The sequence below is a fragment of the Xenopus laevis genome, chromosome 8S (assembly GCF_017654675.1).
Source record: "Xenopus laevis strain J_2021 chromosome 8S, Xenopus_laevis_v10.1, whole genome shotgun sequence".
In the NCBI taxonomy this organism is placed as follows: Eukaryota; Metazoa; Chordata; class Amphibia; order Anura; family Pipidae; genus Xenopus; species Xenopus laevis.
Genome location: NC_054386.1, coordinates 45,840,568 through 45,855,502, shown reverse-complemented (window position 1 = coordinate 45,855,502; position 14,935 = coordinate 45,840,568). Strand labels below are relative to the sequence as shown.

Genomic DNA, 14,935 nt, shown 5'->3' with positions numbered 1-14,935 from the left:
AAAAATACTGTACCAGGGAGCTGTTATCTGGCTGCCTTCTCATTGTTCTTCTGATCGACTGCTGGCGGGGGGGGGGGGGGGGGGTTGGAAGAGAGGGGTGATATCACTCCAACTTGCAGTAGAGCAGTAAAGAGCGATGGGCACGTGGGAAACTTACAATATGTCTAGCCCCATGTCAGATTTCAAAATGAAATATAAAAGAATCGGTTTGCTCTTTTGAAAAACGTATTTCAGTGAAGTCTGCTGGAACAGCACTATTAACTGATGTGACTTTAAAAAAAAACATGTTTTCCCATGACAGTATTCCTTTAACTATATAAATCCAAAAAGAGAAGTACAGAACAAAATTTAAAGGAGAAGGAATACCATTTTAAACTTGGGGTGCCAAAAGTTAGGCACCCCCAAGTGATTACTTTTACTTACCTGACATTCCGGGCTGGTGCTCCTTTTAGGAGAAAACTGCACCGGCCCAGGGTTCTTTCAGCGAGCACACCCAAGTAATCACTTGGGGGTACCTAACTTTTGGCACCCCAAGTGTAAAATGGTATTCCTTCTCCTTTAATAAAGGGTTCATAAGGAAGAAACATGATATTCTTGGTCCATATGAACTGGTTAGGCTCATGCTTTCTTACATATCTATATAACAGTAAATTGTAGTATGATGTACAGTAGATATGGTGTTAGGACACTAAAAACTGTAAATTTTGATCGCACAGGAAACCAACAAAAGATTAAAGATATCCTTGATGCTATTGTTATTTTGTTTGCAGAGAGTCTGATTAAATTTCCACCATTTTTGAAATGTAGACACAAGGGGCTGATTTATTAAACAGTTTGTTCAAATTTTTAGTATCATGTAGAGGGCAATATAAAGAGTATTAAAAAGTAGGACTAACAATAAATGTGTAGCCTTAAGATGGGACAATGACCCCCATTTGAAAGCTGGAGTTCAAAAACTACAACAAATGAATAAATGTTGACCTCAACAGAAAAGTTGATGGGGACTTGGATTCCCATTTTGAGTAATTGTATACCCATTTAAAGGAAAACTTAATGCAGACACAAAGCCTGCGGGAGCATGTGCAGTTGGGCCAAGTTGAGCGAATGCTCAATTTGGCATTGAGCCCCGAAAGAATACGAAGTGGTAGAAGATGGTGCCTGGGAGCTCCACTGCGCTGCTCTGCATTTTAGGGTCAGATCTTTTTAAAGGGGTTGTTTTTTAAATAATGCACTGTGTGGGGAGAGAGAGGGGCAATGGCAGGCAGATTAGGGCGGTTTTTAGTCGGGAGGGGGGGTTTAGTTCTCCTTAACCCTTCCCATAAATTTTGTCTGCAAATATGAATTTGGTAGGAACCATAATGATCCAGAACAAAGCTTCCCTAACAATCACAAAGAAAAGGACTTGAATGTAGAAAGATCATTCTTTAAATGCCACTGCAAGTGTTATCATCAACCTAACTCACATTGGTTACTTGCAATAGCACATATCACAGTTGTTTCATATTTTGTAGAACACCTGCAGACGTCAAAACGTTAAAATGTTAAAGGCTGACAAGAATCTATAAATATATTGACACATTTAGGGTGTATCTAAAAAGCTTTTCTAAACAGGTGGGGCTTTGGGGAGTGTTTGAAAAGATAGAGGGGAGTCTGATTAAATTGGGAGGCAGCGGAGAGGAACAGCTGCTATGGACTACTGAGCTATATGGAGGAGCCAAATTGGCAATATTCAGAACAGACTGAAATTGTGAAAGGTCTTTGATTTACAGAGATAATACATCATTCATATCTGTCCTTGCCCCAGTAAAGCTGACAATCAGCTTACCTTGCCTGTATGTGCCTGAGTGTGCAAGGAAATGGGAATACATGGGGGAAACTCAGGCAGACATGGAGAGAACTTACATGCTGCTTGTAGAACATGCCCTCTGCAATCGGCACCCCATTGCTGCAAAGGAGCAGTGCCAACAACCAGTGGGATGCTAGGGGCCCACCAGAAAACCTTTGGCCATAGGCTCATTCTCCAAGTTAGTTCACTTCTCACTCAACCTTTTTATTTTCTTGGTACTTTTCTTTACATGATATAATCTATTTTCCATCTATCTGGCCTCTTTGTTTCCATAAAGAAGTAGGGAATTAACATGAAATTGCTACAAATGCTAAGAAGAAACAGGTGGGCCCATTGGGAGTTTTCCTGGTATGCTGGTGGGCCAGTTTGACACTGCTAACAACTAAGCCGCTTTGCTGCAAGACATATTAAATTTACTTTAAAACATTAAGTACAAAACTCAATAGATGGACCAACCTTAAGTTATTCATCTGCTACACATAACCCCTTGTAATGACTTTCTGTGCAAGTACATTGTGCGCATCTAATGTATAGGTAATCATTTTTATATCCAAATGTTAATGAAAGTTGCATTTATAGACACGATCCAATTGCATTATACTTTATCTGTTGCAGGTCTACATACAGTCTGGGGCAGGGTATTTGGCTTCCTGTCAGTAAAAGCTTTGTTGTACCCCCAGTGGAACTGTCCATTAATCCTCTAGCAACCTGCAAGACAGATGTCCTTGTGACTGAAGACCCTGCTGATGGACGGTAGGAACTCATAAATACTATAAAAATATACATAACAGAAGTGAGTGACTATTTGACTATTAATGGAGACATCATCAGAGTTGAAGACTTATTACCTTAGTAATACGTTTATGATGTCTGCTTCACAATATGGCAGCATTTTCTGTTTTGTTGTTTATAATCCACCCAATAGCTCAGTTCATTGATTTCATTCCTCTAGTTTCTACCGTCCCTGGAGATACTTTAGCCAAAGTAATTCTATAGCAATCAAAATGTACCCAGTTTCAAAAACATCATTTGTTTTTTTGCTGCTCCCCATGTAAATTGTAGTCAATCTGCCTTCAAAGAGGTAGGACCAACATTAAATTATATTAAGAGAGCACAGTGATATAAAAGTGTTAAAGCAGCTACAAATAAGTGAATCTTTGTTTTGGCCTGAATAATCAACTGATTTGCTTAATAGCATATAATGCAAGCCTTGTAAAATCAGACATAAAAATTGAGTACAGGTATAGGACCTGTTATCCAGAATACTGTGGACCTGGGGTTTTACGGATAATGGATCTTTTTGTAATTTGGATCTTCGTACCTTAAGTGCACTAGAGAATCATGTAAACATTAAATAAACCCAAACGCTGCGTCTGCATCCGACAGTCGTGTCTGCGACACGATCTGACAATAGTATTACTTACCTTATTTCCGTTGCATTCGACGGGACACCTGCATTTTTGCTCAGCGCGTCGGATCACGCCAGAATCGTCTGTGGAGTCCTGCCCTAAAGGGCTGTAATAACTGGAAAAAAAAAACAGAAATATGTTCAGACTTTCATAACTTGCCAAATTTTGTGTGGACACAAAAATCTGCATGGTCAAAAAAATTTTCACCACGCTTAGCGCGCAACTTTTGTGTCCCTCTTTTTATTTCCACAATGTGGTATGCTCAAGTAGCAGGCTATATAACTGTATACATTCTACAGGTGTGGTGCTTCTTGATTGTGGACAGAGCAGATATTTCTCATCAGAGAGGTTATGCAGCTGCCACCACTGCATCTCTCCCTGTGAGTGATTTATCAAATTAACTGGTTGTAATTTATGCACACGGAACACATGAAAAAGAAATTAACAAAGCTTTGCTTTTTTATGAACATTAAACTTGCAATTAAAGTAGTCATGCTTCTCTGGGCATTAATAGCTGCACACAACTTCTTCGGTGTAATGCATATTTCCCTGCTTACCATTGAGTTTTACAGCATTAATGAATGCTGCAATCAATGCGTCTTCTGTCTGTGTAACTTCTTATTTATACTGATTACTCAATTACTGGCATTTGTGCAGTCATTGATGACATCTAAAAAAAACTCTTCAGCTGAAACAATATTCTGTTGGTTATGGAAAGGGGCACTGCTGTAATGAGGCAAGCTTAGGCAGCAGCAGCCCGCAAGTTACCAGGGGCGGCAAAAAAAAACTACTCCTGGTAGCTTTAAGAGCCAAAATTTAATTTTTAAATTTCAGCTCTGCTAGTGCAGAGTGTGCAATTGCAATGTGGCCTCCCTAGGCCCTCTCCTGAGCTTGGAACAGCAAGTGCCTGGTGTGAGGGGCGGCATCAGAAAAGTCTTCTGGAATGGCGCTGGTTAGGAAAATGGATCCTATGTATAGCAGAGACTAAAAGCTTATACTTTTAAATTGTGTGGTGGGGGAGGTAGCAGAATGAATGGATTTTTATGGAATATAGTAATTGAAAGAGAATGAATGTATTGCTCTGGAATATAGTAATTGAAAGTAAAACTGCTAGTTGATTCAGGGGAAGGCAAAAAAGCCCATCTGAAGCCTCTCCAATTAGCCTGGGGGGGGGGGATTACTCCTTGGTCCAATGGCTAAAATGGCAGTTCCCCTCTATCAACTTTAATTAAGAGCTAATTTCTGTAGTTCTTTTTATAACCTGCTAAAAAAACATTACACTTTATTGTCGTGTAGTAGTGTCAAGGCAGACATTTCTGGAGTGGGCTGAAAAGTCAACATTTAATTTAAGTATTTGTGCAAAGCCAGCAGATCCTAGCAGCTCTGCTGTTATGGAGGCAAATGTTGGACTATTTCTTATCTCGCTCCTCTTGTTTTTCAGTGATACATGAAAAACCCCTTAGAGTAATAAGTTATACAAATGTATTACACTATATTACTTTTTAAACTGGGTATCACTGAAGCTGTTACAAAGCTTTTGCTCCCAGCATATTTCTACTGCCAACTTATCTAGCAGAGGTACCCCTGGGAGTTCTGCGGTTGTTTAAGTAAGGCACGCATTTCTTATATAAGCAACTGAAGCACACATGATGGCACACATGATTGCAGGACATTTAACTCAGACACAAAAACTGTAGGAGAGAGACCCAAACAAGAAGAAAACGGGAAAAGTTAAACATGTAACTCAATGTAAATGCGGAAAATACTTTATAAACAACATTCTATTATTCAACGTTCCATAATTTTGCTCTTGCCATACATTGAATCTGCAAGTCTAACATTTGAAAAATGTAAGTCATTGCTGTAAGGAATATTGATCACTCACATTCAGTTAACCTTGGATTTGCTTCATTGCTATCTGTAACCAAGAACAAGGTGTAAAGCAAAACCTTGGGCTACGTTGTTTTTTTTTCTGTCAACTGTTTTGGAAATTGGAATAGGCTGATTAATTCCTCTAGATTTATGTCCTTAGTTTGTGTACAGTTTTAATACTTTGTTTCCCTACAAGCAAGTAGGGTTTGGTGGGGAGGATTCCAACAAGAATAATAGAACTCCTGTAAGGAGTCCTTACCCTGGTGGTCTAGTGGTGGTGCGGTGGGGACGCCCGCCTCCTTCACTGCCGGCTTCCTAATGCGCGCCGCGCGCGCACTTCCGGTTCTTGTAGGTGCATGCGCGCTGGCGTGATTACGTCAGCGTGCAATGGCGCGAAATTCAAATGGATTTAAAGAGACATTTTCTTTTAGGTCATTGCCCGTGATAGGATTTGTTCCTGGTGCTATTAGCTGTTGCTATTCTGTTTGAATATGATCCTGATTGTCTGTTTTGACCCCTGCCTGCCTGTTTGACTACTCTGATCTCTGGAACCTGACCCTTGCCTGAAACCGACCTTGACTCTGCTTAACCCTCCTGTTTGATGTTCTGGTTTGACCTCTGCCTGTTATTTGACTCCGATTCTGCCTCAGCCCATCTGATTGATTACCCGGTTTTGACCCTTGCCTGCCTGACGACTCCAGCTATCTGCCTGCCTCGACCCGGCCTGTCTGACCATGAATCAGTCTTCCGTTATTGTACCACGACCTTCGGCCTAACTGACTTTAACAACAGACGTGCCCCTTTGCTTGCCAGAACTCCTCGCCTTGCTCCAGGTGGCATCTGAGTACGCTGAGGGCTCCTCCCGAAGCCAAAGGCGGTCACACTACTGGTGAAGCCGAGCCGAGACCAGGGAGCTTGGCGTTAGTTCTGGTTTAGGGTGCCGACCGTGACATTATCAGGGGCCATGGAAGACGAAGATCATGCCAACGCTGCTGCTCCGTCCACTCCAACCACTACCGAAGTGCTTCTTACCACTCTGCTTCAGCGCTTAGAGGATCAGGAGCAAAAACAGAATTATCTCCTGCAGGGTTTTCACAACTTAACCCGCCAGTTGGAGACTCCGCAAGCTCCTCAGCAGCTGTCTGTTCCTGTGGGTTCTCCGGCCATGTGGGGTAACACTGCTAAGCCCCATGAACCCAAGATTGCATTCCCTACAAAATTCAGTGGGGACAGAACCCAATTTTTTGTCTTTAAAGAGGCATGCAAATTGTATCTTAGCTTTTTCCCACACACATTTTCTACTGGTGAGGAAAAAGTAAGGTTTGTGATGACCCTGTTACAGGGTGATCCCCAAATTTGGGCCCTTAGATTGCCCTCCTCTGATCCTGCCCATTTTTCCTTAGATACGTTCTTTAGCACTATGGCGATACTCTACGATGACATGGATCGTGCATCCTCTGCAGACTCCGCAATTCGTAAATTACGCCAGGGAAAACGGGATGCGGAGGTGTATTGCACCGATTTCCGCCGGTGGGCAGTTGAAACTGGCTGGAACGACACGGCTCTTCGCAGCCAGTTCCTTATTGGGCTTTCTGACACTATTAAGGATAGCATTGTGAATTACCCCTTGTCGTCCAATCTGGATGATCTCATGTCCCTAGCCATTCAGATCGATAGGAGGCAAAGGGAGAGAAGGGGTGAAAGGGGAAATTCTAATTTTTCTGGGGTTTCTAATGTAAAACCTAACTTTTTGACCAATGTTAAGTCTTCTGATTTCTCTGTGTCTTCACCTCAGGTCTATCACATCTTTCTCCTGAGGAAAAGACACGCAGGCGTACCCTTGGGCTGTGTATATACTGTGGGGATAAGGGTCATTTCCTTAAACAATGTATTAAGAGGCCGGGAAACGCCCAAGCCTAAATGGAGAAGGGGAGCTCCATTTGGGTGCAGGCGTTTCCTCTCCCCAATTTGCCTCCAAGGTTTTGTTACCAGTTAAACTGTCCTGGCCTACGGGCTCTGTGAATTTGTCCGCTTTTTTGGACTCTGGGGCAGAGGGTAATTTTTTGGATGCCGCTTTCGCAGCCAAACATGGCATTCCTTTGGTCCCTCTGTGTACCCCTATGAGAATTTTAGCGGTAGACAAAAGACCCCTAGGGTCAGATATTGTTAACAAAAAAACTTTCTTCTTATCTTTGTGTATTAACAATTCGCACTGCGAGGAGATAGCCCTTTTTCTTATTGAAGGTGCCTCTTCTCCTCTTATTTTGGGGTTACCCTGGCTCCAGATTCATAATCCCCATATTGATTGGGTTATGGGGGAGATTTCTCAGTGGGGTTCAAATTGTGGGGGCGTCTGTATCCCTCCAATAATAGCAACTACCTCACTAGAGGGTTTACCTGCAGCCTATTCGGCATATGCCGACGTCTTTTCTAAGAAAGCTGCAGAAATCTTACCCCCACATAGACAGTATGACTGACCCATTGACCTAGTTCCAGGTTCCTCTCCTCCTCGTGGTCGTACTTACCCTCTTTCTTTACCTGAAGCCCAAGCTATGAGGGAATATAACAAAGAAAACCTTGAGAGAGGTTTCATCAGGCCCTCTAATTCCCTGCCGGTACTGGGTTTTTCTTTGTGGGTAAGAAAGACGGTGGTCTTCGTCCTTGTATTGACTACAGAGGTTTAAATAAATTCACCATTAAGAACTGCTACCCCCTTCCTCTAATTTCTGAGCTATTTGACCAGGTTAAAGGTGCCCAAGTCTATACCAAGCTTGATCTTAGAGGTGCCTACAATCTCATTCGTATTAGAGAGGGGGATGAGTGGAAAACCGCATTTAACACCAGGGATGGCCACTACGAATATTTAGTAATGCCCTTTGGGCTCTGTAACGCCCCCGCAGTTTTTCAAGAATTTGTCAATGATATCTTTCGAGATCTGTTGGGGGTATTCGTAGTGGTCTATCTTGATGATATTCTTATTTTCTCTTCCAATCTAAGTACACATCGTAATCATGTTTGTGAAGTCTTACGAAGGCTAAGGGAAAATAATCTTTACACGAAACTGGAGAAATGTACCTTTGAGGTCTCTTCTGTTCAGTTTTTGGGGTTTATTATTTCCAACAATGGTCTAGAAATGGATCCAGGCAAGGTGAGAGCTGTCCTGGATTGGGCCCAACGCCTTTCGTTACATGCAGTTCAAAGATTTCTTGGTTTCGCCAACTATCGTCAATTTATTATGAATTTTTCTCTTATTGTGGCTCCCATCACAAATTTAACTAAGAAGGGCGCTGATCCCAGTATATGGCCTCCAGAAGCCTTACATGCTTTTGAAACCCTCAAAAGGGAGTTCAGTTCTGCCCCTATTCTTCTACACCCTGATTCTGCTCTTCCCTTCATTGTGGAGGTTGATGCTTCTGAGGTAGGATCTGGGGCAGTCCTTTCTCAAAGGCACCCGATAACCAACAAATTGCACCCCTGTGCCTTTTTCTCTAAGAAGTTTTTACCTGCAGAGGTAAATTACGACATAGGGAACAGGGAGTTGTTGGCTGTCAAATTGGCCTTTGAGGAATGGCGGCATCTCTTAGAGGGTTCAAAACATGTGGTGGCGGTCTATACAGACCATAAAAACTTACTTTATATTGAGTCTGCTAAACGCCTGAATTCTAGGCAAGCCAGGTGAGCTTTATTCTTCTCAAGGTTTAATTAATCTTTAACTTTCAGGCCTGGTTCCAAAAATACCAAGGCGGATGCACTCTCTAGGAGTTTTGAATCTATTCCCTTCGACTCTATTGAGTGTACTCCCATCATCCCCAAAAAATTAATTTTGGCCAATTTAGAATCTGACCTTTCCTCCTTGTTACTTCCTTTACAAACATTGGCTCCTTCTGATACTCCCCCTGGGAGATGGTTTGTTCCTGAGGAGCTTAGGGAGCAGGTTTTGAAGGAGGTTCATGATTCTAAAATGGAGGGACACCCTGGGGTTGCTAAAACTGTTTCTCTATTGTCCCGTCATGTTTGGTGGTCTTCTCTCAAACTGGATACCAAAACTTTTGTCAACTCCTGTCCAATCTGTCAAAGGTCTAAGTCATCTCATCATCTGTCCCAAGGTCTGTTAAATCCCTTACCCATCCCATAGAAACCTTGGTCCCACATTTCCATGGATTTTATTGTTGAGTTTCCCCCTTCTCAGGGTAAGACTGTGATCTGGGTGGTGGTCGATAGGTTCAGTAAAATGGCTCATTTTATTCCTCTTCCATATCTCCCTTCTGCTAAAACCCTGGCTGACTTATTCATTACTCATGTTTTTAAATTTCATGGTTTTCCTGAAAATATTGTTTCTGACAGGGGGGTTCAGTTTGTTTCAAAATTTTGGCGTGCTTTCTGTTCTCTGGTTGGAACTGAATTATCTTTTTCCTCTGCCTATCACCCCCAAACGAATGGTCAAACCGAAAGGGTAAACCAATCCCTTGAACAATATCTTAGGTGCTATGTGTCCGATAATCAATCTACATGGTCCGAACTGTTACCCTGGGTGGAATTTGCATACAATAATGCTACCCATTCCTCCTCAGGAGAGTCTCCTTTCTTTATTCCCTTGCTCAGAAAAGAGCTGCTGACAAATCCCGTAGGGAAGCACCCCAATACAAAGTGGGGAACTTAGTATGGTTGTCTTCAAAGAACATCAAACTGAAGGTTCCCTCTCCCAAATTGGGCCCCAGATTCATTGGTCCATACCCCATCATTGCAATAATCAATCCATCCTCTGTACGTCTTCAATTACCCGCTAATTTAAAAATTTCTAATTCCTTCCATGTTTCTCTTTTAAAACCTGCCACTAATGTTCGCCTTTTGTCTGTTCCTCCCCCAGTGTTGGTTGAAGGTCAGCCTGAATATGAGATCCAAGAGTTCCTCGATTCCCGCCTGGTGCGAGGTAAGCTACAATATCTTACTAGGTGGAAGGGCTTCGGTCCTGAGGAGAACTCTTGGGTCTCAGTTGATGACATCAAGGCTGACCGCCTCAGGAGGCAATTCCATGCTAAGTTACCTGAGAAGCCTGGGGGTCCAGTGGCCCCCCCTGGAGAGGGGGGTAATGTAAGGAATCCTTACCCTGGTGGTCTAGTGGTGGTGCGGCGGGGACGCCCGCCGCACCTTACTCCTTCACTGTCGGCTTCCTAATGTGCGCCGCGCGAGCACTTCTGGTTCATATAGGTGCATGCGCGCTGGTGTGATTACGTCAGCGCGCAATGGCGTGAAATTCAAATGGATTTAAAGAGACATTTTCTTTTATGTCATTGTCCGTGATAGGATTTGTTCCTGGTGCTATTAGCTGTTGCTATTCTGTTTGAATCTGATCCTGATTGTCTGTTTTGACCCCTGCCTGCCTGTTTGACTACTCTGATCTCTGGAACCTGACCCTTGCCTGAAACCGACCTTGACTCTGCTTAACCCTCCTGTTTGACGTTCTGGTTTGACCTCTGCCTGTTATTTGACTCCGATTCTGCCTCAGCCCATCTGATTGATTACCCGGTTTTGACCCTTGCCTGCCTGACGACTCCAGCTATCTGCCTGCCTCGACCCGGCCTGTCTGACCACGAATCTGTCCGTTATTGTACCACGACCTTCGGCCTAACTGACTTTAACAACAGTCGTGCCCCTTTGCTTGCCAGAACTCCTCGCCTTGCTCCTCTCGAAAAGTCCAGGTGGCATCTGAGTACGCTGAGGGCTCTTCCCGAAGCCAAAGGCGGTCACACTACTGGTGAAGCCGAGCCCAGGGAGCTTGGCATTAGTTCTGGTTTAGGGTGCCGACCGTGACAGCTCCCTGGTCTCGGCTCTCCCTTCTGCTTCTAACCGCCGCCTTTCACCCCGGGAAGAGTCCTGGCTAATCAGATGCCGCCAGGTCTTACTTGAGAGAGGAGCAAAGCTAAAGGTTCTGGACGAGCAAAGGGGCACGATCATCTCACCAGGATACTGGAAGGAAGAACACACCAGGAACAGGCAGGCCGGGCCAGCACAAGCAGAGAGTCGTCAGACAGGCCAGAATAAGGATAGGAGCATGTATAATAGTCAGTGGACAAGCAAAGGTCAGGATTGGAGAGGATCAGAGTAGTCACAGGCAAGCTAGGATCAGGATTGGAGATATCAGAGTAGTCAGGCAAAGCAAGGGTCAATACACAGAAGATCAAATAGGAATCACTAAGATTAAACCCCCAAGAACACTACTAATAGAACCTAACCAATCTACAGTACACTGAATTCCCCTTAAATACTATTTGAATTTCGCGCCCATGCGTGTGTCGTCATCACGACAGCGCATAAACCCGGAAGTGCACGGCGCGCGTGCCATAGGGGAACCAGACACAAAAGAGGAAAGACGCATGCTGCGGGCATCCCCACTGGAGGCATGGCGGCCGCCCCCGCATGCCCAGGAGGAAGCCACTGGACCACCAGGGTAAGCGTTAACCACTAGAACACCAGGGTAACCGTTTCTTACAGTTTCCTAATGAGCAAGTCAATCTTGTAACATCCACCCAATCAACTATTGGGGAATATTAATGACTACTGCTCACCAGGGTAACCGTTTCTTACAGTTTCCTAATGAGCAAGTCAATCTTGTAACATCCACCCAATCAACTATTGGGGAATATTAATGACTACTGCTCATGGTAACCCCTTGTAGCATCTGAAATGGGCTCTTTTATTCACAGTACAACAAATTATGCATTCAATCACATCTTAATGATCTCACATGCAAATTATAGATAATCTGTGGTAATTTTGATTGAGTATAAACAAGCATACCATATACACATACAAAATTGCATTGTGTTTAATAAATTGATGGATATTCAGAGTATTTCCCTCTGCTTGATCTGCTTACACCATGGGTACTTAGTTACTTAGACATTTAAGTATAGTATGGATTACATACACTAATTTAACTAGGGCTACATGAGGCCCAGGTGCAGGATTTCCAACCAAGCCACCTGACCTTTCGGTCTAGCAACTGGATGGGCACTTCACCCTTGTCCAGATGCCCCCCCCAGAAGTGCACCTGCACAAATATCTTAGTCTTCTCCTCCTGATCCTTATGCCACTGTATCTCTGACCTCATGGAGATAGAGGCCCAGGTGCAGTCATACCATCCACGTCACAAATAGTTGTCACTGCATATAGATAGGTTTTCATATCAAGTAGTGAATTTGTTAAATAAACACTGGGCAAATTTGCTCATGTGTAGTAACCCATGGAAACCAATTAAAATGCTGCATTCATTGTTCTACTTGCAGCTGGCTTTAAAGATCTAATCACTGATTGGTTGCTATAGGTAACTGCCCAAGAGCAAATTTGCCCACTGTTGATGAATGAGCCCCGGTGTGTGATAATTAGCAAATTTAGGGACTATTGTGTCACGATTTTGTTTTTTTCCGAATGATGAAACCTGGAAAGGCCATTATAAAAATGATAGCCCATGGGAAAATTGGAAAATTGGACTTGCCTGGTTAAAAATCAAGCTGGTGGCAACTCTAAGTAATTCATGAATTACCACCTCTAATTATGCAATTATGTATCTTGAAAACCCTTCACATATTAAAACCAATTCCTATGAACTTTTCTCTTGCAGTCTACGTGAATGACTTCCTCACCTGTACTATTCAAACGAAGAGACGTTTGCTATACAACTTTTTTTTTAATTCACTCCCATAAAAATGCTGTTCACGGATATGTTCCTAAAGTGGGTCTAGCATTGTAGATGCTTATTGCTGTCTGGCACTTTATTTAACTATTATTTCCCCCTAACTAATGTTACCATTAATTAAAATGGTTTAAATGATTATGTCTATAATAAGCATGATTTTTGCTACTTCATATTTAATTACTTCAATTGTCTAATACATAAGTATTAATACATACTTTCATTACATGCCCACTGCACCATTAGCAAGCTCTGATTTTACAACTTGCTTTCTAAATAATCTACATTTAATTAATAATAAAATGAATGATAAATACGAGGCCCAACAATGTTCCCGGATGTGAATCTGGTTAAATACACAGGCAAGGAGAGATATTATCAGGAACCCCGCTATCCAGAGTTCTCCAAAATAAGGGAATGGCATTTTGTATGTGTCCTATGGATATTTTCATATTTAAGCAAAAAAATTAATTTTTAAGCAAGTTGCCTTTTCTCTGTAATAATAAAACCATACCTTGTGCGTGGTGGTAACTGAGCTAGTATTAATCCAGGTAGGTGGCAATATGATGATATGATGGTGAACCAATTATCCAGAAAACCCAGTTTGCAAGCATTCCAGACAGTGTTACTCTGTGTGTCTCTAAGCTTTCAGAGGAGCTGTTCAACTTTAAGTTAATGCTCATTATGTTATATAATGGCCAGTTGTAAGCAACTTTTTCAAAAGGTCTTAAAGGGATAATGTCATGCGAAAAAAAAACTTTTTCAAAATGAATCAGTTAATATACCTGCACCTGGATAGAGAACTGGCTAAAAGATAGACTACAAAGAGTGGTGGTAAATGGAACATTTTCTAATTGGACCAGTGTTGTTAGTGGAGTACCGCAGGGCTCTGTACTAGGTCCCTTGCTTTTCAACTTGTTTATTAATGACCTGGAGGTGGGCATTGAAAGTACTGTTTCTATTTTTGCAGATGATACTAAATTGTGCAGAACTATAGGTTCCATGCAGGATGCTGCCACTTTGCAAATTGATTTGTCTAAACTGGAAAACTGGGCAGCAAACTGGAAAATGAGGTTCAATGTTGATAAATGCAAGGTTATGCACTTTGGCAAAAATAATATAAATGCAAGTTATACACTAAATGGCAATGTGTTGGGAGTTTCCTTAAATGAAAAGGATCTAGGGGTCTTTGTAGATAACACGTTGTCTAATTCTGGGCAGTGTCATTCTGTGGCTACGAAAGCAAATAAAGTTCTGTCTAAAAAAGGGCATTAACTCAAGGGATGAAAACATAATTATGCCTCTTTATAGGTCCCTGGTAAGGCCTCATCTGGAGTATGCAGTTCAGTTTTGGACTCCAGTCCTTAAGAGGGATATAAATGAGCTGGAGAGAGTGCAGAGACGTGCAACTAAATTGGTTAGAGGGACGGAAGACTTAAATTATGAGGGTAGACTGTCAAGGTTGGGGTTGTTTTTTCTGGAAAAAAGGCGCTTGCGAGGGGACATGATTACACTTTACAAGTACATTAGAGGACATTATAGACAAATGGCAGGGGACCTTTTTACCCATAAAGTGGATCACCGTACCAGAGGCCACCCCTTTAGACTAGAAGAAAAGAACTTTCATTTGAAGCAACGTAGGGGGTTCTTCACAGTCAGGACAGTGAGGTTGTGGAATGCACTGCCGGGTGATGTTGTGATGGCTGATTCAGTTAATTTAAGGATTTAATTAAAGTTTATCGTTTTTAACTCACTTTCCGGCTCCACCGCTTTTGATGACCTTCCGGACGCCACCCTCCTTCCCACTTTCAGTGCCTGTTCTGATTCAGTTAATGCCTTTAAGAATGGCTTGGATGATTTTTTGGACAGACATAATATCAAAGGCTATTGTGATATTAAACTCTATAGTTAGTATAGGTATGGGTATATAGAATTTTAATTAAAAGTAGGGAGTGGTGTGTGTATGGATGCTGGGTTTTCATTTGGAGGGGTTGAACTTGATGGACTTTGTCTTTTTTCAACCCAATTTAACTATGTAACTATGTAACTATGTAATAGTGCTGCTCCAGCAGAATTCTGTACTGAAATCCATTTCTCAAAAGAGCAAACAGATTT

The 14,935-nt window shown here is 42.4% G+C and overlaps 1 protein-coding gene across 2 annotated transcripts in view; it reads left to right on the top strand.

Annotated features, from left to right (window-relative positions):
• Positions 1 to 14,935, top strand: part of LOC108700042 (astrotactin-2) — an 882,685-nt gene that overhangs the window by 438,132 nt on the left and 429,618 nt on the right. For both annotated transcript variants that reach the window (XM_041574753.1, XM_041574754.1), the window contains one exon: positions 2,462 to 2,599. In XM_041574753.1, coding sequence (XP_041430687.1) covers positions 2,462 to 2,599 — 138 coding nt within the window. The remainder of the gene's footprint in view (positions 1 to 2,461; positions 2,600 to 14,935) is intronic.